The 25,144-nt window shown below is 35.4% G+C and overlaps 2 protein-coding genes across 3 annotated transcripts; one reads left to right on the top strand and one right to left on the bottom strand.

Annotated features, from left to right (window-relative positions):
* Positions 1-743: 743 nt before the first annotated feature.
* LOC121220291 (sugar transporter ERD6-like 16) lies at positions 744-3,599 on the bottom strand. Its single transcript, XM_041099959.1, has 5 exons — positions 3,409-3,599; positions 2,436-2,498; positions 1,727-1,816; positions 1,070-1,129; positions 744-980 (listed from the first exon to the last, which is right to left on the bottom strand). The coding sequence occupies exons 1-5, from the start codon at positions 3,541-3,543 to the stop codon at positions 744-746; spliced, it is 585 nt and encodes a 194-aa protein (XP_040955893.1). The 5' UTR covers positions 3,544-3,599.
* A 4,638-nt stretch (positions 3,600-8,237) lies between these two features.
* LOC121220223 (uncharacterized) lies at positions 8,238-24,848 on the top strand. 2 transcript variants are annotated; one of them, XM_041099622.1, is made up of 3 exons: positions 8,238-8,321; positions 8,481-8,705; positions 24,346-24,613. In XM_041099622.1, exons 1-3 carry the CDS (start codon positions 8,281-8,283, stop codon positions 24,389-24,391), a joined length of 312 nt encoding a protein of 103 aa, XP_040955556.1. In that variant the 5' UTR covers positions 8,238-8,280; the 3' UTR covers positions 24,392-24,613. The 2 variants fall into 2 exon arrangements, with proteins under 2 accessions (XP_040955556.1, XP_040955557.1); XM_041099623.1 differs by lacking the exons at positions 8,238-8,321; positions 8,481-8,705 and adding exons at positions 23,109-23,606; positions 23,767-23,991 and having other exon boundaries at positions 24,346-24,848.
* Positions 24,849-25,144: the final 296 nt, after the last annotated feature.

Raw genomic sequence — 25,144 nt, 5'->3', positions numbered from 1 at the left:
TGGTATTTACCAAAAAAACCATATTAAAATGTTAAACTTGAGTCCAACCTACGCGTATTAAATTTTTAGATTTTTTTATAAAAATAAATTTAAAAATATAGTTTATTAAATACACTAAAAATATTAAAAAATGTTTCTCAACAAATTGAAAATATATAAAAAAAAAGTCTTAATTAAAACACTAAGATAATTGAACTAACAAGAAATGTCTCTAAATAGTTGCAAAAGCACAATCAAATAAGAATTATACAAAATTCAAATAATAACAACAAAATAGTAGAAAGATAATAGTAAATGGCATCAAAACAATTGATTTGGGTTGGGCCGAGCCCAGGTAAAAAATCTACCGAAGCCTGACTCGTTTAGAAAATGAGTCTTATCTTTGTCCAAACCTTCCACTTTTTAAAAGGACTTTCGAGTTTAGGCGGGTGGGTCGACCCATACTTAGGTCTAGACAGAAATAAAAATTTTTAATTTAATTTTTTTCTTGAGGCGAAATCTTTTTTTTTACTTAAAAAGAGAGGAAATGGAAAGGGTTAAATTGAATTATTAATACTTTGGAGTATGTAATGTTGAAAATTTACCATTAATTAAAGGGGCATCAAGCATTACTGCGCTTCCATTTATATATTAATTATTTGAATTTAAGTGTGAGTTTTAGCTCGATTGTCATGAGTATTGTTATCAATATAAGAGTACGTGAGTTCGAGTGCGCTGAAACGTATTATTCTCCTATGTAAGGGTTAGAAGGGGCTATGAATAGTTCTAGATATTATATAAAAAAAGAGCCAGATATAGTCAGAATCTATAATGAGATTATTATATAAGATGGGATGAGATAAACCAACCTGATTCAAGGCAGCCAAGCCACCACGAACATCCTTTGGCGCAATTTCACCTACATATATTGGTACCACATAAGCGAAAATTCCTATTCCATATCCGCACAGTAATCTTCCAATATCAAGCAACAAAGCTCCCTGTATAATTCAAACCCATTCTTTCAATCAATTTTTTTTTCTATTTTATTTTTATTTTTATTTTATGATGAGAAAAAAGAGAGCAAAACCTTGGAGAAGTAAATAGCTATCCATCCTGTAATGCTGAAGCCTGAACTTATTCTCATTGCCTGAATCATTTTTAAATATATTAATCAGATATATATATATATTATATATGCTTTATTTGTAAAATCCAAATTATTTTAAAATTATTGTTCGTTGAAAAAATGGTATTTAATTATTAATTTTGTTTCATTTTACTCAAAAGCCATACTGACATTGTATTATTTTTGAAGTAAAATGAGATAAAATTAATAATTTAAGTATCATTTTTAATTAAAATAATTTAAATACAATGAAAAAATATTATAGAATTTACTTGTTAAAGCATATATTTTGTTTCATTTATAAGAGAAAGGGTAAATTAATTCTTGTACATTAAATCAAAGAGCAAATTGATCATTTTTATTAAAAAATTCATCCATTTTACTATTAAAAACGGGCATGGCTAATGAAAAAAACTAAACAGTTATATATGGCATGCCATGTATATCTCATGATGACGTATAAGGATAAGTTTTTAATAGTAAAATGGATAAAATTTTTAACAGAATAACTATTTTATTTTTAATCTAATCTATAATGATTGATTTATCTATTTTTTAATAAAGAAAAATACGAATGGTAATTCATGGTGTATGATACTTTTAGTGAATTTGATTTACCCCTTTCCGGCCCATGAAATCTGCAATTCGCCCACTTGTGATAGCACCAATCATTGCACCAACGTTCAGTATGGAACCAAATACTGAAAACTACGTATATTTCCAAATGTAAAGCTATGAATATTAATTAGAAATTTAGAATAATTTAATCCGATTTATATAATTATTTTTAAAAATAACATTAATCCGAACTTATTTTACAATTTTTATGTATATTAAAATTCCTATCACACGTATACGTGTGAAAATCACGAATTTAGAGCATAAATATATATTTAAAATAACATATAATAAATAATAAAACGTACAATTGAAACTAATGTACGATATTAAATGAAAAAAAATAAATTTGTGAATAAAACGAAACTTAAACACATAAATATATCAAGTTACGAATACTAAATGACCGCAATTGATTTTTTTTTAACGTTTTACTAACCCAATTGATATAATGTTAAATCTCATCATACGCATAGTTTTATTGATTTTTTTCAAATAAAAATACTAAACTATCCTCCAATAATATAATTTAAATTAAATACAAATAGATATTAAATATTTTCCCCAACTGAGTTGAGACCCGATAGATGGGTTACACCAACTCAATAAAAATTTGTAAATAATATAGATAAAATATATTATTTTTGAAATTACTATACAACTTATTACTCTATATTTATTTGAATAAACTAATTTTTCTTAAGCAAACCTCAGCAATGGATAGGTGAAGTTCCTTTGTGATAGCAGATTGAACTGGTGCTGAATATCCCATCTGAAAATTTTAAAAAAATTAATTAGGAATAAATATTAAATTTATATATAAATTTGATCTAATCTGTAATTTGATACATAAACTTTGATTTGATGCAATTGTACATATTTAAGGAAATAAACATGTATTTATCCCTTTTAATTAAAAGTTAAATTCATTTTTACAGTGTGGTCAATGTGTGAGCATAAATAAGATATTTGTGCTTGCAATTTATTTAATTTTATTTGAAGAATAAATTTGAATTGCGTTCGACTGTTATTTAGTTGAGTTTGAAATTTTGTGTCATCAATTGAATCAGATTCGGGTATTGTAAACTTGATTTGAATTAACTTACAAGTTTGATTAAGCTTTATATTATTTTGATTTTATTGAGAAATTTCAGTTTGAATTCGAGCTCAAAAAATAATCGAGTTAAAAGTTAAGCATAAAAATAAAGTGTCGTCTGCAAAAGGATGACGAACCCACTCAACAGATCTGATATTGGGCTCGAAGTGTTGGAATTCGATTTTGCCCTCGAGTTTTTGCCTTCATACTTTGCTGAAAGCTCGAGGAGATGATGAGTTCACAAAGCGGAAGCGCCTCCACCCACCAAAGAAATCTCAACGTTTACTCTTAGCAATTATTCGGTAGGTGGAGGCACTTCCACTTTGGAACCTGTCATCTCCTAAAGCTCTAGACAAAGTTACCCTATGAATTTGCTCAAGCTCTTGACAAAGTTAGAAGACAAAATCATAGGATAAGATCCTAATATCGAACCTCTTGAAGGGGTTTGTTAATTCTCTACAGACGACACTCCTCAATAAATTTCAAATATTTTAATAAACTTGAGTTCAACTCGACCAGATTACAACAAAAACAAAATTCAAAGAAAAGGTAAAAGGAGAGGAGGATTGAGTGAAAGGGTACTTACGCAAGAGCCAAATTCATAAGAACCCAGTACTGCAACAAAAGTAGTTAGAAACACCACTTTTAGTGATCTTGTCTTCTTCGCATGGTGCAATAGTAATGGCTCTTTCATACTGCTTTCGCCATTTTCCAGACCCATCTCTTTTCTTAAACCAATTGAAAGAACTTGAGATTAAAAGAGAACTTGTCTGGAATCTGGATATTTAAATTACAATTATTGATTTCATTTTCAGTCATGTCGTGTTCAAGGGTAGGTTGGTCCAAGTCCACTCTATATAGGGCATCAACATGTGCCAAGCACAGAAAATGGTTTTAAGGAGGGGTTAGAATTAATTTATAAATTTTGGGGGTTAAAATGTAGTTTTATCATTTAATTAATTTGTAATTTCACAGATTTTGAAGGGATTAAATGCTAATTTTACCCTTTTTATAGTAGGTTGGTTTTATGTATATTATATAGACATAATGATAAATTTAGTCCTTAATGTTTTTTTATTTGTCTATTTGACCCTAATTCTTTTTTAAAAATCATTTTGGCTCTCAACCTTCAAATTTTAGTCAATGTGCTTTTCTTTGAATAAATGTTACCTTAATCAATATTCAAAGGTTTGACTTTCTTCTTGGGTATGGAACGGTTTTAAAACTAATGGCTAGCATTAACCTTTTAATGGGCTTACAAAACATGAAAAATTAGTCATTGGTTCGCTCTAGTAGATACTTTGGGAAACAAAAAAAATTGTCTCAATCATTCAAATTTTGATGAAAACTATGTGATAACTTGCACGACAATTCGTGTATACTACACAAAATTTTAAAAAATAAAAATTATTAAATTTTCAAGAAAAGTAAAAAAAAATCATAAAAACTTTAAAATATTATCCACATCAACAATGAAATACACATGAATTGTCATACAAGCTACCATGTCATTGACACTAAAATTTTAACAGACCAACCAAATTTTTTTTTCAAAAAAAAACAATTTGATTAAATTTTAAAGGTTTAGAACCCAAAAAAATATTAGGATCAAAATTACCAAAAAGAAAAACGTTGGAGTTGAATTTACATAAGATAGACTCAAACCTTAATTATTCAAATCGAAACTTGATTATACATATACACAGTGGCAGAGCCTGAAAGTTTTTGGGAGGTCGGGAATTAAATTATATATTTTTATGATGGTAAAAATAAAATTTCATCATTTTAATAGCTTATGTCTTTAAAAATTTTAAATAGTTAAATCAATTTTTATTATTTTTGGGCCCAAAATATAATATTATCATTACTAATTTAAAATTTATAAATTATAAAATATATAAATTAAAAATTTACCATTTTAGGGGTTATGAACTCCTAGATCTCCACCACAATCCACCACAATATATATTTTAAATTATTTTTAGTATATAATAATTTTATTGGAACCCCTTAATTTATAAATCTTGTAGAATTGAATAAGTGTTGAGATCTATATGCTATATTTGGCAGTATATGCATTATGTCAGTGCGAGATCTACATTCATGTCTCATTCGGTTTGTGTTTTATTTGTAGGGTTAAGTAAAAAATAAAAAATCGAGAAATTAAATATTGATTTAAATCAAAATGTTTAGATGATTTATGGAATATAAAAATTTATTATCATTTAATTTGAATAAAATTTTATTTTTATTTAAATTTTAATTTTTATGTAAATATTTTTTAGAAATATTTATAGAAAGATTCTTAAAATTTTACCATATAATGTCCAAAGTCATTAAAATAAGGCTCATTTTATTAAATAAGTCTGACAACACAAACCGTAAAATAATTATGAGAAATCAAAAACTGAGACCTGAACAAACTAAATCACCTAAATTTTATTAAAAGATCTTTGTTGAAATATGGTTGATTTTTATTTTGCTCAACAAAAATGATATATTATTGAAAAGTTTTAGATATGGAAGGATATTAACTTGTTCATTCATGGAACAATCACCTAAATTTTATAAGGTAGTTACAAATTTATCAAAAGCTCTCTTTTGTGATTTTATTAATATTGCTTGAATTTTTGAATTTTGAATAATTTAATTTATATAATATGTTTTCGCTCAATATTTATTAAAGGACTAATATAAACAATAATATTGATTATATAGAAAAAGAAAAGTTCAAACAAACCAATAATTCGAATTTGGTAAAATAATATAATCTGTTAGACGTTGGATTGTCAACGACTACTAGAGAAATCCGAAAATATATTTTTCAATCTTGATTCTTGACAAATGTATGAGAGGATTTCAGTTCTGAGGCTATGAAGTGCTAAAAAACATGTACAGATATAGGGGCGAAACTAGGGGTGGCAGGGGCCTTGGCCCCCCTAAAATGGAAATTTTTCCTTTGAGATTTTAAAATTTTAAATTAGCAAAGGTAAATTATATTTTGGGCCCCCTTAAAATGATAAAAATTTAATTTAATCTTTAAGAATCATAAGATAGAGGCTATTAAAATGTTGGCATTTCGGCTTCTAATACATTGTTATGGTAGGCCTAGATTTGTGAAGTAATAATATCAAGTTAATTAAATAATAATAGGGCGATGATGTGAATATTTAATTTAGTGATAACATTGTGACATTTGTTGATAATTTAAGTTATTTAAAATTATGAATTAAATCATATTATAATTCATTTATCTAAGTTTTGTGATTAAAGAGAAAAGTAACATGCATCATGGATGATAGATTTAGAAGCAGTTCCATTGAGTGATTTGTTGTAACTTGGTAGAAACTGATGTATTGATGTGATCATATGTATTAAAATAAATTTTTTATATCATAACATGTTGACACCATTTTTAGGATGAAAAATGGGTTGACTTGGGTTTTGAAAAAAGAAACGGGAGTCGCCACCAATCCTCTTTTTTTATGAGGTGCGATTGGATCACCTCGAAGAGGGGTTGTTTTTAATAAACGGTTTGATTTTATTAAAACAACAAGTTTGGTCACGAAATTCAGAAAAACGGGTTCGGGAGTCGGTTACGCACGAGGAAGGATTAGCACCCTCGATACGCCCAAAATTGGTACCTAGTTGATTACTTAATGTCTTAATGTCAAAATTGAGAACCTTGAAGAATTTTAAAAAATACGATCCTTGTATTAAAACGTTGAAAATTTCAGGAAAAAGGGGATATTTCACGTTATTCGAGAAAGAGAATCATATCCAGTAAGTTAGGACACAATGTCTCAAATTCCCGATACGCGGATGAAAAATGCTTATTAAAAGATATTTTATTATCTTTGTTTTAGAAATAAATCAGACCCAGTAAGTTAGGGCACGATCTTTTCTTAATTCCCGAGATCGTTTAAAAACTTGAGTTTGAAAAGATTCGTGTATTTAGATTTATTATGAAAATCGAAACCCAGTAAGTTAGAGTACGATCCTTTCGAATCTAAATACGAAATATTTTAAAACAAATTTTGTTATATCGAGTAAAATAAAACACGAAAATCGTAGTAAAAAATGTGAAAGCAAATTACATTGTTGTTATACGTGGTAAAATCATAATACACATAAAAATAAAAAATAATACGAGCAATAGCAACAATATAAAATAAATAGAAGTCATACCTACAATCATATAAAATAACAATATATATAAACAAATAAATTAAAACATTCATTCAAAATAATAACGAAAATGAAATAAATAAGTAACAAATACAATTAAATATAAAAAGATATATATAGACATAAACTAAAATATGTATATATATAAATTAATAAAATGTATAAAGTATATTTAATATATAAAAGAAACGATAAACGTGTATATATAAAAATATGTACATATATATGGGTGTATAAAACTATGGAATATGAAAATAATAAAATACATATAAAGTAAGTATATATATATGTTGAAAAATAAAAGAAAGTATGTATGTACAAATTAAAGTTTAAAAATAATGAAAATATACGTATGTATACGAATAAATACGTTAATTTTGATACATGTTAAAAATATATTGAAAATGTATATATATATTTATGTAAATTAAGATATACAAAAATATGTATGTACGTGCATATAAAATATATATACTTATAAAATAAAAGGATATGTATGTATATAAATTAATAGTAATATGTGTGTATATACGGATTTTAAAAAAAAGTATATTTTAAACTATAAAGATTATATATAAATATGTATATATTTAGGAAAATGAAAATATATATATAGATATATAGATATGTACATAAGTTGTAAAATATATAAACTATATAAGTATATATGTTATAAAAACAATGTATGTATATCACAAAAATATACGCATGTATATGTATATATGTGCCGAAAATTTAAATAAAATAAATATAAACAAATAGGTAATAATAATAATAATAATAATAATAGGACTAAATCAAAACGGAAACGAAATCTCAGGGCTGAAATCAAAAATGAAATAGAGTAAAGGATTAAAATGTGAGGCGCGCGAAAAGGGAAGGACTGAAAAGAGAAATATTCCCTAGTCCTAGAGTGCAACGTTTCAGCGCAAAGGACCATACATGGTCAAAGGACCTGATTGAAACAGAAACAAAACTCGCGGCCCAAATCGAAAAAAAATAAAAGGTTTGATTGCATTTCAACGCAAGATGGAGGGACTAAATGCATAAATTACCCATTAAGGACAAGCATGTGCAAGATTCCCACTAATGTGCCGTTCATGATTGAAAAAAAGACCAAAAATGTTTTATATTTTATTCTTTCACTTTTTGAATTTGCTAGAGGAAAAAGGCTCTGCCTTCTTTCAAACCACCATTTTTTTCAAACACCCAACACTTGGGTTTCTTATCACCTTGAGTGCCACCACGCCACCAAGACCGACCGCCGACGATGGAAGAAAAACCCCGGCGGCACGGTCACGGCCAACTCCGGTGAGTTTCTCCTCACCTTATTTCTTTTGTTTTTATTTTCGTAAGTAGAAAGAAATAAAAGAAATCAAACTAGATGTAAAAACACACAAAAATAAAGAAACGAAAATTACTTCTCCGATTCAAAGTTTTTGTTTTTATTGTTCTTGTGTCCGTAAAAAGAGAGGAAGAGCCCCCTTTGCCGGCCATCGACCACCGCACCGGTCGCCGGACGCCGGCGACGACGCCGCCGTTCGCGGTGGCCGGAAAACCAAAAAAAGCTCCCTTTTTCTCCTTTTTGCGAATAGAGTCCAGATCTGGGGTTAGAAAAGCCGAAATCCCGGCGAAAAGGGCCAAAATCGAAAGAGACCTTTCGGTTCTTCCTCTTTCCACCGCCGCCGGAAACAGGTAAACTCCTTTTTACTTTTATTTTTTATCTTATATATATGTGTGTTGATTGAATGATAATAAAAAAGAGAAAGAAATACTATAGAAAAACCGAAATAGAACGAAAATAAAGAAAACGAAAAAAAACAAGGTGAATCACCTTCTAAAGCCCCCTTTTTTATTTCTTTCAATTTTTTCAAAAGCCGAATCTTCTCTTTTTTGTTACAAAAGTCCCCCCTCCTTTTTTTGTTTCTCTTTTTTTTCCTCCCTCCTTTTTTTGATTTTGCTTGTGGCTTTTATAGCCAAAAATACAATATTCTGTTAATGTTTATTGCTCCATTTTTTGTCCTTTTCCTTTGCTTGTTTGCAGGTGCGGCAAAAGGCATGGTGGTGGTAGACGTATGGGGGTGTGATGGTGCTGGTGCAGACAGCATGGGAGAGTGGGAGTGGTGCTGGTGGCAGACAAATGGGAGAATGGGAGTGGTGCTGGTGGCAGACAACATGGGAGAATAGGAAGAGGCAAGTGGGAGTCTAGGGTTTTGGGATTAGGCTTGGATGTTGGGCTAGGTTGATTTTAGGTTTTGGGTTTGAGGATGGGTTAAATGGGCTTGGGATTTATTTGGATTTTATTATTTGGGTTATTTTGTTGGTATGGGCCCGGGCAAAAATGGGCTTTTACAGCTGCCCCTCTTTGCTCATTTTCGTGTAACGAGAATAGAGCAAAGACATCAAAAGGGCCAATTTTGCCCGGTCTTGCCGAGTCTTGACTTTTTTTGACACTTCTCTTCTTCAGGTAGCCTCATTCCATCCACTGTGCCTTGTTGCTTCGATCCACTCTACTGTACTTCAAGAAGATCTGATTTGTAGCTTTAATCTTCTTCGCAAGGAACGAAATTTATGTTTTCAGTCTGTTCCACTGCAACATCAGGGGATAAGACCTGACACGATCTCCTCTACTGTAACTTCAAAGAGATAAGGTCCTTTATTTTAATCCACTCCACTGTAATCTCAGGCAGATAGGATTACTATCTTCAATCTACTCCGCTGTATCTCAGGAGATAAGATTACTATCTTCAATCTGCTCCATTGTAATCTCAGGGAAATAAGATCTGAAATTTTTCGGTCTGTTCCACTGTAATCTCAGGGAGATAAGATCTCTGGCTTCAATCTGATGTGATCTACTCTACTGTAACTTCAGAGAGATAAGATCCTTTATTTTAATCCGCTCCACTGTAACTTCAGAGAGATAGGATTACTAGCTTCAATCTACTCCGCTGTAATCTCAGAGAGATAAGATCTCTGGCTTCAATCTGCTCCACTGTAACCTCAGGGAGATAAGATCTGAAATTCTTCGGTCTACTCCCCTGTAACCTCAGGGTGATAAGACCTGATGCGATCTACTCTGCTGTAACTTCAGAGAGATAAGATCCTTTATTTTAATCCGCTCCACTGTAATCTCAGGGAGATAGGATCTGAAATTCTTTGGTCTGTTCCACTGTAATCTCAGGGAGATAAGACCTGTATAATAAACCTAATTATGCCTAATGATTAGGATGACATGATCAAAATGAAACAAATGCTCCTAACTAGACATATGTGAATGGTGTTTGCATGAATGCAGAATTTTATTTTTCCGAGAATGATCTCGCTTAGGTTGTCATTACTCGAAGTTTACTAAGGCTTTGTGACTGACGTGCTGCAACGCCTTCTCGCTTGACTGATTTTTTCTTTTCTGAAGAAACATTTAGCCAGACTGTCCCCATTGTAAACCTCAAAGTTATATCCACTGGGACGCCAAAATTTGTACCATCATTCTCTCACAGTAATCTAAGGGTAGAAATATGTGGCTTTTCCTCTGTCCTCTTTATCACAATTCGGGATATAGGATCTGAACCGTTCTGGTTTCCTACACCATTCTCAAGGTGTCGTACCAAAGTCTTATGCGCAAGTGAAGGCTCTCTTCTCCGAGGTAACCTCTTCCTATTGCTTGATGATCATTGCTTGCTTGTTCATTTAAGCTTTGTAACACGACAGCTTGTCATTTTGTTCAATCAATGTTTAGACAACAAAATCTGAAAGGACAGTCTTTAACTTAGACTCTTCCTTCTTAGATATTTCACCCTTTAAACTTGGTATTTTCTAAACAATAGTCCTGTTCCAGGTCCCTATATTATTTAGAAATTTTCCAGAGTAATGTGCAAAACTTCTTTCCTGAAAGTTTTATTAGTTCGTTAATCATTATTCCTATGCAACATGTTTGCAAAAAGATCATAACAATGGATAAGAATAAAGCTAGTTCTGATCATAACTCGAATAAAACATCAAAGATGGCGAAAGCAAGGTAACAAAGAAGTGGATTGAGAATGTGCGTTTTCACCAAAAGAAAGGAAGAAAGAAAGAAAATAAAAGAATGTATTTTCAAGAATACACATAAGAACTAGGTGCCCCAGTTATCGCAGCTTGAGTTTCTCTGTACAAACTTTCCGAAGACCCTTCTGAGTTTGACATGTGTTCAGGAGATCTGCAATACTCTGTCCATGTTCCAAGACGTTGCATATCCTTTCTTATTGGTTCAAGTAAAGCAAGATAATCATATGCCCCCGATCAAAATTTGATCCGCTCAAATCCTGATGTTCCAATCCTGCCCAGTACTTGAGTCACCTTTTCCGGGTTTTCGACTCAAGCCCTCTTTGGTCTCAAAGTGCCTTTTACAGTTTTCACCTTAGCCTCCCCAAAGTTTTTTTTTTTTTAGGAAGCAAAGCGCCCTTCACGGGTTTTCACTTTGGTTCCCCTTTCTTTCAAGTGAAGTATTTCTTGACGGAGTCTGCGTTTACAGGATTTGGTAAACTTTTGCCATCCATCTCGCATAGGATCAAAGCTCCACCAGAAAAGGCCTTCTTTACAACATAAGGGCCTTCCCAATTTGGCATCCATTTTCCTCTAAAATCTTTTTGCATAGGAAGAATCTTTTTTAGTACCAAGTCCCCTTCACGAAATTCTCGGGGGCGAACCTTTTTATTATAGGCTCACATCATTCGTTTCTGGTACATTTGCCCATGGTGAATAGCTCTTAGCCTCTTTTCCTCTATTAGGTTCAACTGATCGTACCGAGATTGGATCCAATCGGCTTTATCCAACTGTAACTCAGATAACACCCGTAGAGAAGGGATTTCAACTTCAATGGGTAATACTGCCTCCATTCCATAAACCAGAGAAAAAGGCGTTGCCCCAGTAGAAGTTCTAACAGATGTTCGATAGGCAAGGAGAGCAAATGATAATTTCTCATGCCAATCCTTGTAGGTTTCAGTCATTTTCCCCACAATCCTTTTAATGTTTTTATTGGCCGCCTCCACTGCACCATTCATTTTGGGACGATAAGGCGATGAGTTATGATGCTTAATTTTAAATTTGCTACAAACTTTAGCTATTGTGCTATTATTCAAGTTCATCGCATTGTCGGATATGATCCTCTCAGGCATTCCATATCGACAAATGATTTCCTTCTTCAAGAATTTGCTGACTACTGCTTTCGTGACATTTGCATATGAAGCAGCCTCCACCCACTTGGTAAAGTAATCAATTACTACGAAGATGAAGCGATGCCCATTAGAAGCCTTTGGTGATATTGGCCCAATAACATCCATACCCCACATGGAAAACGGCCAAGGAGAGGTCATGACGTGAAGAGGTGAAGGAGGCGCGTGTATTTTGTCTCCGTAAATTTGGCATTTGTGGCACTTCCTGGCATGATCAATACAATATCCTTCCATGGTGGGCCAATAGTACCCAAATCTCATGATCTGTCTGGCCATCGTGAAACCACTGGCGTGCGTCCCACAAATACCCTCATGGACTTCTTCCAAAATTTTCTTGGCTTCCACAGCATCCACACATCTTAACAGTACTTGATCCTTCCTTTTTTTATATAACACTTATCCATCTAAGACATATTCAATGGCTATCTTTCTCAGAGTTCTTTTGTCATTCTCTGTCGCTTGATCAGGGTATTCCCGATTCTTCACATATTGTAGGATACTCTGATACCAAGGACAATCATCTTTTCCCTCCTCCTCAATATTGCAACAATTAGTCGGGGTCTCAGAGATACTCATCTGAACAGGCCTCATTGCCTCAAGTCTATTCACCTGAATCATCGAAGCTAGAGTAGCTAATGCATCAGCCATTTGGTTTTCCTCCCGTGGGAGGTAATAGAAGGTGATATCGTCAAACTCCTCAGCCAATTCAAGAACTAGTTTTCTATAACCGATTAGCTTAGGATCTCTAGTCTCCCACTCCCCTTTGAGTTGGTATATCACCAACGCTGAATCCCCATATACTCTCAGTACTTTAATGTTCCGTTCAATGGCTGCACGAATGCCCATAATACATGCTTCATATTCTGCCATGTTATTTGTACAATCGAAGTCCAACTTGCTAGCAACAGGATAATGATCTCCACTTGGGGATACCAAAACTGCCCCAACTCCATTACCCGTAGCATTTGAAGCTCCATCGAAATTTAACTTCCATACGTGATCCATTTGAGGATTTTCTTCAGTATTCGCCACATGCATCAAGTCCTCGTTTGGAAAATCGAAATTCAAAGATTCATAGTCCTCCAAGGCTCTACTAGCTAGGAAATCGGCTATTGCACTTCCCTTTATGGCCTTCTGACTGACATATACTATATCAAATTCTGAGAGCAAGATCTGCCATCTAGCCATTCTCCCGTTCAAAGCAGTCGATTCCATCATATACTTTAAAGGATCTAACTTTGAAATCAGCCAAGTCGTGTGATACAACATATACTGCCTCAGTCGTCGGGTTGCCCAGATTAGAGCACAACACAACTTCTCAATTGATGAGTACCTCATTTCGCAATCAGTAAATTTCTTACTGAGATAGTATATTGCCCTTTCTTTCTTTCCCGTCTCATCATGTTGGCCCAATACACATCCCATGGAATTCTCCAACACTGTTAGATACAATATCAATGGCCTATCTGGACTTGGAGGTGATAAGACTAGAGTATTAGCCAAGTACTGCTTTATCTTATCGAAAGCCCTCTGACACTCTTCATCCCATTCACCCGGATTATGTTTCTTTAAGAGCCGGAATACTGGATCACATTTCTCTGTCAGTTGTGAGATGAACCGAGCAATGTAATTCAGCCTCCCTAGGAAGCCTCGAACCTCCTTCTGAGTGCGCGGGGGAGGTAAATCTCGTATTGCCTTTACTTTGTCTGGGTCAACCTCGATCCCCTTTTTGCTAACTATGAAGCCTAATAACTTCCCTGATCTGGCTCCAAACGTGCATTTGGCCGGGTTAAGCTTGAGCTGAAATTTCTTTAATCTCAAAAATAACCTTTTCAAGACCTGAACATGCTCTTCTTCCGTTCTAGACTTCGCGATCATATCGTCAACATAGACTTCGATCTCCTTGTGCATCATGTCGTGAAACAAAGTCACCATAGCTCTTTGATATGTTGCTCCCGTATTCTTCAATCCGAAGGGCATTACCTTGTAACAGAATGTTCCCCATAAGGTAATGAATGTGGTTTTCCTCATGTCCCCAGGATGCATCTTTATTTGATTGTATCCAGAGAAACCATCCATGAAAGAAAACAATGAATAGCCCGCCGTGTTATCTACCAAAGTATCAATGTGAGGCAGTGGAAAGTTGTCCTTTGGACTAGCCTTGTTCAAATCCCTATAATCCACACACATTCGTACCTTTCCATCTTTTTTGGGAACAGGGACGATGTTGGCTACCCAATCCGAATACTTGACTTCTTGTAAGAATCCAGCGTCGAATTGTCTTTTGACTTCTTCTCTTATTTTCAACACAATGTCAGGTCTCATTCTCCTGAGCTTCTGTTGAACGGGTTTACAATCCTCCTTTATGGGCAGACGATGCACCACAATGTTAGTACTTAGCCCAGCCATATCTTGGTACGACCACGCGAAAACATCTTTGAACTCTCGGAGCAAATTAATGAGGTCTTGCCTTGTCTTTGCGGTGATTTCAGTTCCAATTTTCACCTCCTTTCCATCCTCTAGGCTCACTATTTCTAATGATTCCCTATGAGGTAGGATATGCTTATCCTCTTGTTCCACCATTCTTAACAAGTCCGGAGATACATCATAATCTTCGTCATTTTCAAAGTCGTGGAATCCCTCTAAACACACTTCTTGCTCAAAAATAGACTCCGCGTTTGAGGCAGCGTCACTCATGTCATTGATATCTGAAGACCTATGAGGGCATATCAAAGAATATACCAAGAATATATAAATTTATGAGTATGTTTGTGCAAAAGAATTACAAATGAAAGAATTATTTGTAAGACAATCAATCAAATGGAAAATATAAAAGGAAAAAAAAAAGTGACTGATCGAGATGAACGTAGACACGTATTTCATTAAAATAATGATACTTAGACCCAATGCCTATTTCACAAAAGATTTCATATCATTTCTAGGCCAACAAACAACAGGAATGTTTTGAGCATTACTCTGAATAAGCCCTAAAGACTACAGGGATTTCTTCAGCAGTCCAATTGTTTAGCTCGCTTCCAGGCTCATAAGGGCAGATCTCCAACAAGGCCCTCCTTTCCGTTGCTTCTATGGCGTTGGTATAAACATTTTCCAACATTCTTCCCATGCCGCTACCGGACACTCCACATTCAGAATGAATAAATCCTCCCGACACAAAAGATGCAGATATGTGGGGAAAGGTTAAAGGCTCACACTTAGCTTCATGTCCATTCAAACGCGCCCTTCTTTTCTCTTGTCTCTTCTCTACTTCTTTCTTTTTCTGCTTCATGTCTGGCTTGTACCCTAAACCAAATCTATCAAACTTTTCCTTCGGCATTGGTGCCTCAATCCTCCCCTGAAGATATTTTCCCAATCCTTTCCCGGGTAAGGCTCCTCTTCCTACCATCAATCGCAATCCCATCTCAGTGGTCCTGGATATTTTCGGTACTGGAATTATATTTCCCTCCGCAATAAACATCGCGTTCACAAATTCTAACGACCGAAAAGAACATTCTAGTGCCTCATCGTTGATGTCCACATAAGGTGCATCGCTAGTCATCATTGCGATAATATCCTCCTCTGCATCTATCGTTACCAATCGATCCTCCGATACCAACTTCACCTTCTGATGTAATGATGAAGGTACTGCCCCTGCTGAGTGTATCCACGGTCTCCCCAATAGACAGTTGTAGGAAGGTTTAATATCCATTACCAAGAAATCCACCTCATAAGCGACTGGGCCAATCCTTAATGGTACCTTAATTCTCCCCATAACCTCCTTTTTTGTTCCATCAAATGCCCTTACTATGCTCTGGCATGCTCTCATGTGCGAACTGTCTATTGGTAATCGACTAAGAGTGGACAAAGGCAATACATTTAGTGCAGATCCATTATCAACCAAGGCCCCCGGGAGTGTGTACCCTTTGCATCGGACAGTAACATGCAGGGCTTTAGTAGAACCTCTTCCTCCGGATGGTATTTCATCATCATTGAAGAAGATAAAATTGTCAGCACCAATATTGTTGATCAACCGATCCAGCTTGTTTACCGAAATATCGTCAGCCACATATGTTTCGTTTAGCACCTTTAAAAGTGCATTCCGATGTACTTCTGAGTTTAGGAGTAAAGCTAATACAGAAATGCGGGCTGGCTGTTTGTGCAGTTGCTCTACAACACTGTATTCACTGTGTTTCAAAAACTTCAAAAACTCATTTGCCTCCTCTTCTTTTATTGGTTCATTTACCAATGGCTCAACTTCTACTGCTTTCCCTTTCCTCTGTTCTTTCTTCCAATTCTCTTCCCTGGACGACTCTGCTTGAGCGTCATGTCTTTTTCCATTGCGCGTGTAAGAACCTATTTCCTGGTTTCTTTCTACTTCTTTTCCCAAAATGGTTACATTACACCCGTAATTCCACGGCACCATTTTGTTATCCCTATAAAAGAAATTTGATGGTTTCTGGATTACAATTTTCGGTGTTACCTGAGCCCTTACCTCATTACCCTTAGGGCGTGAGATAATGACCACAGGATGATTTATTTTTGGAGCGTTTGTTCCCAACTCTGTCGCGCATATGCTCTTCATTTCTTTCGCATCTTCATAAAACCTCACCTCCTTGTTATCCATCATGCTTTGAACCAAAGCCTTGAATCCTTCACATTCTTGGATTTCATGCCCTGTTTTATGGTGAAATTCACAATAATTTCCCATCTCATGCCCTTCCTCAGAATCTGAAATAACCAACCCTCTTTTCGCCATTTCTTTCCAGACCCGTTTCAATGGAGTTTTTACTTCAGCAATGTCAATCTTGACTTCTTCTCCCGTACCTTCGCTAACCATATTCACCCCCTTATCTGCGTGATTAGGTAACGGATTCTTTGCGTTAGGTGAGTCGTCAAGTTTGACAACACCTAAATTGATAAGTCCTTCTACTACCTTCTTGAAGGCAGTACAATTTTCTATCGAGTGCCCAGAAATTCCCGCATGATAATCACATTGCGCGTTCGTATCATACCATTTTGGATACGGGGGTTGTAGAGGACTCAAGTAACGATGAGCAATAACATGTGCATCGAATAAAGTCTGATACAACTCCTTGTATGACATCGGGATTGGCGTGAATTGGGGCTTTTCAGTAATTTGCCTAGCTCCCGACTCTTGTCTTGATGATCCCTGTTGATTAGCAACCACTTTCTTTGGTTGATTCACGGTAATTGACCTACCATAAGCATTCACATTATTCACTTCATTTTCTCTTTTCCTCGGGGGTGCCCTCCTATTATTTTCTCCTCCATCTATTTTTCCACTTTTAATGGCATACTCAATCATTTCACCATTCATGATTATATCCGAGAAGTTTTTTGAAGCGCTTCCCAACATGTGAGTGATGAACGGGGCTTTCAAAGTATTAATAAAAAGCGTCGTCATCTCTTTTTCCAAAAGCGGTGGTTGCACCTGAACCGCCACCTCTCGCCACCTCTGCGCATATTGTCTGAAGCTTTCGTTTGATTTCTTCTCTAAATTTTGCAGAGTTATCCTGTCAGGCATCATTTCTGAGACATGATTGTATTGTCTCAGGAAAGCCTGTGCTAAATCCCTCCAAGTAGCAATTTTAGCTCGGCTCAGCTGATTGTACCACTTTGACGCCGCTCCCGTAAGACTTTCCTGAAAGCAATGTATTAATAATTGATCATTATTAATATGCCCCGTCATTCTTCTACAAAACATAGTAATATGGGATCCTGTGCAACTAGTTCCGTTGTATTTCTCGAATTCCGGCATCTTAAATTTGTAAGGGAGCACCAAGTCCGGAACCAAGCTCAGATCATTTGCATCTATTCCATAGCTTTCGATGCTTTCTATTGCCCTAAACTTTTCTTCTATCCATTTCCATTTCTCCTCAAATTGTTTTGGAAATTCCTCATTCGCCTTGTCCTTTTCAACCATCTCATCAAGATCTGGGACAGCAATATTATTCGGGCTATCACCGGGATTAAAGCCCGCTCCGGGTTGAAAATTCCTTGGGATTGAAGCATCGCCTTGGAACTGCTGGGGCCTAACCGACACAGAGGGTCTCCGCGGATGCAGCTCAGTCTGTACTTGCGCATGCGGAGGCGTGAAACCTGGAGGATAAAGTGGTTCACCATTGTTTTCTTCTTCACTAACAATCACAGGACCTTTACCCTTATCTACTCCCTTCAATAATTGCGTCATCTTAGCCACTAGATCATTTTGGGACTCCTCCATCTTTTGCACCATGTCACGCTGAATCTTTTCCATTTGCTCTTTCATTTGCCCCTGCAACTGATCTTGCATTTCTTTTTGAAGTCGCTCTAGCTTCTCCAACCTTTGGTCCATAATTTTTGCCTTAGCTCGGGTGCCGTAACTTTGTTGGTTTTTCAGGTTAACTGAAATGATTTTATTCGATTAGGTTTTTTTTTTAAATGGTCATTAATGCATATGATGTGATGCAATGCATGAAAAGAATGCAAAGAAAAAGAGGCACTGATTCTAATTCAACTTCATTAGAAAACTTTACTAGATAAAGAGTTTCTTTACATAAAATAGACTACATATATGGCTTTGCCCTTACACTCAAAGCCTTAACCTTTCTAAGAAGCCAGGCTAATTCTCGGCCCCTGTTCGACTCTGACTCATATTTCAAACTTAATAGATCAGCCTGAACCGCCAGGGTTTGCAGATGATCAGCTACTTCGCGCACTTGAGCCACCGCCTCTCCCATAATATAATCTCTTTCTCTAATCTGCTCTTGAGACCGACGGAATTGTCTTTGCCACTGCTCATTATTTTCTTCCAGAAGCTCTATCCGGATTTCACTATTTTGCAATGCATTCTCTAGCCCTCCTATTTGTCCTTTTAATTCTTCAATTTTGTCTAAGCTCGCCCTTAATTCAACCGTAGCATTATGATTACAGTACTGGTGAAGCGATCTTTCTAGTTCAGTTATTCGGACCTTCAACTCCGTCTTCTCGTCTTGGCAAACTAGTAGACTCTTTCCCAAGGCGACTTCTCGAGTCCGAGTATCCTGAAATTTCTTTTCCCATTGATTAGCTTTCGTCTTTTCCTCCTGAATTTCTTGTCGCCATTGTTCTGGCGTTTTACCCAAGCCAGCAGCTCTTACCGACCTACGCAACTTCTTGTAATCTGTCTTCAGGCTGTCCAAATCTTCTTCTGCTTTGTTCTTTCCTTTTCTCAATTTATCGGCCTCTAATCTTTGAATGTCCACATCCAGTCCTAACTACATTTTTTCTTCCTCTAGTTGTTCTATCTTCTTCCCCAATTCTAAACTCCTTTTTTCAAATTCTTGTTTGATGATTTCTATCTCAGAAGGCAAAACTTGTAAGTGTTCCTCTAAAGATCGAGCAGTTTTTGCATTTGACGCCGGGATGTTGTCGTTGATCCTTTGATCACGCCACTGACTATACTCGGGGGAATTGTCGGACCCACGGCTAAGATCTTCATTCGACGAGTCTGGTTCCAGGCACTAGATATTTCTCGAACCTTCTTCTTGTAATTGTCCTGCCTATAGGAAAAATCACAATAGGCCAATCCCTGCGTTGCTGGTATGAATTGTCGTGATCTATACTGTCTTGATACGAGTAGAGGAGCATATCCGATAGCTCCCCATATCCCGAGCAGCGGAACCCAGTCAAAATCTCCACATCGGTACAATATCTCATCAGGAATTAACCAAGGAGCCCTCCATTCGATATCTTCATCCTGGAGATTCTAGAGTATCTCTATCCATTTTTCTTCTGAAATATCATCCCGTCTTGGCATGGCCACCAATTCTCCTAAAGGGGAGTAGCTATCAGAGAATACCCGATAAGAGACCTTTTCGACTTTCCAGAAGTGGCTATGGAACCATGCCAATAAGAGCTGCGCGCATCCAATAAACCTTCCCTCCCCTGCTTTTCGACACGCATTCAAGGATCTAAAAGTTTCAGCGAGTATTGCCGGAACCAGTGTAACCCCTTTACTAAGCCGATCAAACAAATCAGACACAGCCTCGTCTATGTGTCCTAAAGCTTTGGGGAAAATCACTAGTCCATAGATACCTAAAGCGAAGACATCGACCCTTTTCTTTAAGTCAGGATGTACAAGCACCAAATCTCACAAACTTTTCCAAGGAACACATTTACTGTCGCCCTTCTGTTGGATCCGGGCAGCGACCCACTGCTCGCTCATCCCAGTGATGTTCATTAATTTCTTTAACAACGGAGGGACACAAGCAGCTCTGGAATAAGCCTTGTCGACTTGAATCTTTGGGCACCGAAGCAAGGTCGTATACTCCTCCACAGTAGGCGTCAAATCTACTTTCCCAAAAGTGAAACAACTGTAGGCAGGATTCCAAAACTGAGCAAGGGCTCAGAATAAATACTTGTCCACTTTGACACTAAGCAGATAAGGTAGGTCACCGTAGTTACAATAGAACAGCTGCTTGGCCTCGACATCCCATTGATCCCAGACTTCTTTCATTTCTCGAAGGTCATTCTGGATTACACTGATACGGGTAAAATCCCACAATTCTGACACGTACCCTTCGGTAAGACTATCGCCTTTCTCTCGTTGTGTCGTTTCAGCCCATATTCGCACAGCCACATTATCCTCTACTTTATCAAAAAACCCCTTTTCCATGATAAGCTTTCTACCCAGAAACTGAACGTAAATCGACACCTCTTTTAGAATGAAGATGCCATGCAATCACAAACAAAGTAAATTAGCATTAAACACAGAATAAGATTTAAAATAAGCGACAATCATTCATTTAGGTAAGCACTAAAATTTGGAGTAGCTCTACCTAGGTCAGTTCCTATGGCTCATTACATGTGATTTGGTTCTAAAGTAGGGTACCTAAACCAGCAGATTCCTCGATCCTCACCCATTATAGGCTCATACGGACCGAGTTCGATTCAGGGGGATACATTTCCCTATGGCCATGCGGAGATGAAAATCTCACGAAGACATAGGTACGGATATATCCCGAAAGCGATTCACTATCCCATGCGGAGGTGAAAACCTCACGAAGGCGTAGCTTCTCACTCCCACTTAAAAAGGGTATGACCAGCGGTCATGCAATGCAATGTGCAGAGGTATAAAATAAAATACAGAACACGATAAAAAAATATAACTCAAAACAAAAGAGATGCAATGAGAGGATCGTAAATTTAAATCGAATTTTCCACTTTCAACAGAAAGACAAGAAATAATCAACACGTGGCTTGACTCTCTTATTGTCCCCAGTGGAGTCGCCAAGCTGTTGACACCAATTTTTAGGATGAAAAATGGGGTTGACTTGGGTTTTGAAAAAAAGAAACGGGAGTCGCCACCAATCCTCTTTTTTTTATGAGGTGCGATTGGATCACCTCGAAGAGGGGTTGTTTTTAATAAACGGTTTGATTTTATTAAAACAACAAGTTTGGTCCACGAAATTCAGAAAAACGGGTTCGGGAGTCGGTTACGCACGAGGAAGGATTAGCACCCTCGATACGCCCAAAATTGGTACCTAGTTGATTACTTAATGTCTTAATGTCAAAAATTGAGAACCTTGAAGAATTTTAAAAAATACGATCCTTGTATTAAAACGTTGAAAATTTTCAGGAAAAAGGGGATATTTCACGTTATTCGAGAAAGAGAATCATATCCAGTAAGTTAGGACACAATGTCTCAAATTCCCGATACGCGGATGAAAAATGCTTATTAAAAGATATTTTATTATCTTGGTTTTAGAAATAAATCAAACCCAGTAAGTTAGGGCACGATCTTTTCTTAATTCCCGAGATCGTTTAAAAACTTGAGTTTGAAAAGATTCGTGTATTTAGATTTATTATGAAAATCGAAACCCAGTAAGTTAGAGTACGATCCTTTCGAATCTAAATACGAAATATTTTTAAAACAAATTTTGTTATATCGAGTAAAATAAAACACGAAAATCGTAGTAAAAAATGTGAAAGCAAATTACATTGTTGTTATACGTGGTAAAATCATAATACACATAAAAATAAAAAATAATACGAGCAATAGCAACAATATAAAATAAATAGAAGTCATACCTACAATCATATAAAATAACAATATATATAAACAAATAAATTAAAACATTCATTCAAAATAATAACGAAAATGAAATAAATAAGTAACAAATACAATTAAATATAAAAAGATATATATAGACATAAACTAAAATATGTATATATATAAATTAATAAAATGTATAAAGTATATTTTAATATATAAAAGAAACGATAAACGTGTATATATAAAAATATGTACATATATATGGGTGTATAAAACTATGGAATATGAAAATAATAAAATACATATAAAAGTAAGTATATATATATGTTGAAAAATAAAAGAAAGTATGTATGTACAAATTAAAGTTTAAAAATAATGAAAATATACGTATGTATACGAATAAATACGTTAATTTTGATACATGTTAAAAAATATATTGAAAATGTATATATATATTTATGTAAATTAAGATATACAAAAATATGTATGTACGTGCATATAAAAATATATATACTTATAAAATAAAAGGATATGTATGTATATAAATTAATAGTAATATGTGTGTATATACGGATTTTAAAAAAAAGTATATTTTAAACTATAAAGATTATATATAAATATGTATATATTTAGGAAAATGAAAATATATATATAGATATATAGATATGTACATAAGTTGTAAAATATATAAACTATATAAGTATATATGTTATAAAAACAATGTATGTATATCACAAAAATATACGCATGTATATGTATATATGTGCCGAAAATTTAAATAAAATAAATATAAACAAATAGGTAATAATAATAATAATAATAATAATAGGACTAAATCAAAACGGAAACGAAATCTCAGGGCTGAAATCAAAAATGAAATAGAGTAAAGGATTAAAATGTGAGGCGCGCGAAAAGGGAAGGACTGAAAAGAGAAATATTCCCTAGTCCTAGAGTGCAACGTTTCAGCGCAAAGGACCATACATGGTCAAAGGACCTGATTGAAACAGAAACAAAACTCGCGGCCCAAATCGAAAAAAAATAAAAGGTTTGATTGCATTTCAACGCAAGATGGAGGGACTAAATGCATAAATTACCCATTAAGGACAAGCATGTGCAAGATTCCCCACTAATGTGCCGTTCATGATTGAAAAAAAGACCAAAAATGTTTTATATTTTTATTCTTTCACTTTTTGAATTTGCTAGAGGAAAAAGGCTCTGCCTTCTTTCAAACCACCATTTTTTTTCAAACACCCAACACTTGGGTTTCTTATCACCTTGAGTGCCACCACGCCACCAAGACCGACCGCCGACGATGGAAGAAAAACCCCGGTGGCACGGTCACGGCCAACTCCGGTGAGTTTCTCCTCACCTTATTTCTTTTGTTTTTATTTTCGTAAGTAGAAAGAAATAAAAAGAAATCAAACTAGATGTAAAAACACACAAAAATAAAGAAACGAAAATTACTTCTCCGATTCAAAGTTTATGTTTTTATTGTTCTTGTGTCCGTAAAAAGAGAGGAAGAGCCCCCTTTGCCGGCCATCGACCACCGCACCGGTCGCCGGACGCCGGCGACGACGCCGCCGTTCGCGGTGGCCGGAAAACCAAAAAAAGCTCCCTTTTTCTCCTTTTTGCGAATAGAGTCCAGATCTGGGGTTAGAAAAGCCGAAATCCCGGCGAAAAGGGCCAAAATCGAAAGAGACCTTTCGGTTCTTCCTCTTTCCACCGCCGCCGAAAACAGGTAAACTCCTTTTTACTTTTATTTTCTTATCTTATATATATGTGTGTTGATTGAATGATAATAAAAAAGAGAAAGAAATACTATAGAAAAACCGAAATAGAACGAAAATAAAGAAAACGAAAAAAAACAAGGTGAATCACCTTCTAAAGCCCCCTTTTTTATTTCTTTCAATTTTTTCAAAAGCCGAATCTTCTCTTTTTTTGTTACAAAAGTCCCCCTTCCTTTTTTTGTTTCTCTTTTTTTTTCCTCCCTCCTTTTTTTTTGATTTTGCTTGTGGCTTTTATAGCCAAAAATACAATATTCTGTTAATGTTTATTGCTCCATTTTTTGTCCTTTTCCTTTGCTTGTTTGCAGGTGCGGCAAAAGGCATGGTGGTGGTAGACGGTATGGGGGTGTGTGATGGTGCTGGTGGCAGACAGCATGGGAGAGTGGGAGTGGTGCTGGTGGCAGACAATATGGGAGAATGGGAGTGGTGCTGGTGGCAGACAACATGGGAGAATGGGAAGAGGCAAGTGGGAGTCTAGGGTTTTGGGATTGGGCTTGGATGTTGGGCTAGGTTGATTTTAGGTTTTGGGTTTGAGGATGGGTTAAATGGGCTTGGGATTTTATTTTGGATTTTATTATTTGGGTTATTTTGTTGGTATGGGCCCGGGCAAAAATGGGCTTTTACAAACAATTTTCTTTCTATTTAGAGGGGTTTTTTTGTGCGTGTGTGGTTAGTGTAACATTCGGTATATTAGCACACTTCACTACTGATTTCAAATGTATTATTCTCCAAAAGAGAGACAGAGACCTTGTTCTTTAGACTCTTAAAATTTATAATGTTAATCAAATTGGGATCCCACTCATTGTCTGACATCTTGCTGGAGCATGTGTGTTGAACTCCATAGATTCCTCAAAGTGAGCTCAAACCACACAAATGGCTTAACTATGTTGGTTGTTAGATCTAAGAATAAGCATTTGTTTTTAGGGTGAATATTTAGTGTAGTATAATACTAATGTCAATTGAGTTAAAACTGATCTTTGATGCATGCTAAATAATGTGACTTTTGAAGAGTTGAGGGGACTTTACTTATCTGTCTAGAAGATTATCCGATTTGGTAAGCTTAAGAAGGTTGTGATCAATAGCCCATAGGTCAAACAGTGTTTGTTC

This window comes from Gossypium hirsutum, chromosome D08 (genome assembly GCF_007990345.1).
Source record: "Gossypium hirsutum isolate 1008001.06 chromosome D08, Gossypium_hirsutum_v2.1, whole genome shotgun sequence".
Lineage (NCBI taxonomy): Eukaryota > Viridiplantae > Streptophyta > Magnoliopsida > Malvales > Malvaceae > Gossypium > Gossypium hirsutum.
This window is presented reverse-complemented; position numbering and strand designations above follow the sequence as displayed.

Coding starts and splice junctions, on each gene's coding strand:
- LOC121220291 (XM_041099959.1), bottom strand. CDS start 3,543: ATGGGTCTGGAAAATGGCGAAAGCAGTATGAAAGAGCCATTACTATTG. Junction 2,499..3,408: donor CTTATGAATTTGGCTCTTGC/GTAAGTACCCTT, acceptor TAAAATTTTCAG/ATGGGATATTCAGCACCAGT. Junction 981..1,069: donor TAGCTATTTACTTCTCCAAG/GTTTTGCTCTCT, acceptor TGAATTATACAG/GGAGCTTTGTTGCTTGATAT.
- LOC121220223 (XM_041099623.1), top strand. CDS start 23,566: ATGGAAGAAAAACCCCGGTGGCACGGTCACGGCCAACTCCG. Junction 23,607..23,766: donor CACGGTCACGGCCAACTCCG/GTGAGTTTCTCC, acceptor GTCCGTAAAAAG/AGAGGAAGAGCCCCCTTTGC. Junction 23,992..24,345: donor TCCACCGCCGCCGAAAACAG/GTAAACTCCTTT, acceptor GCTTGTTTGCAG/GTGCGGCAAAAGGCATGGTG.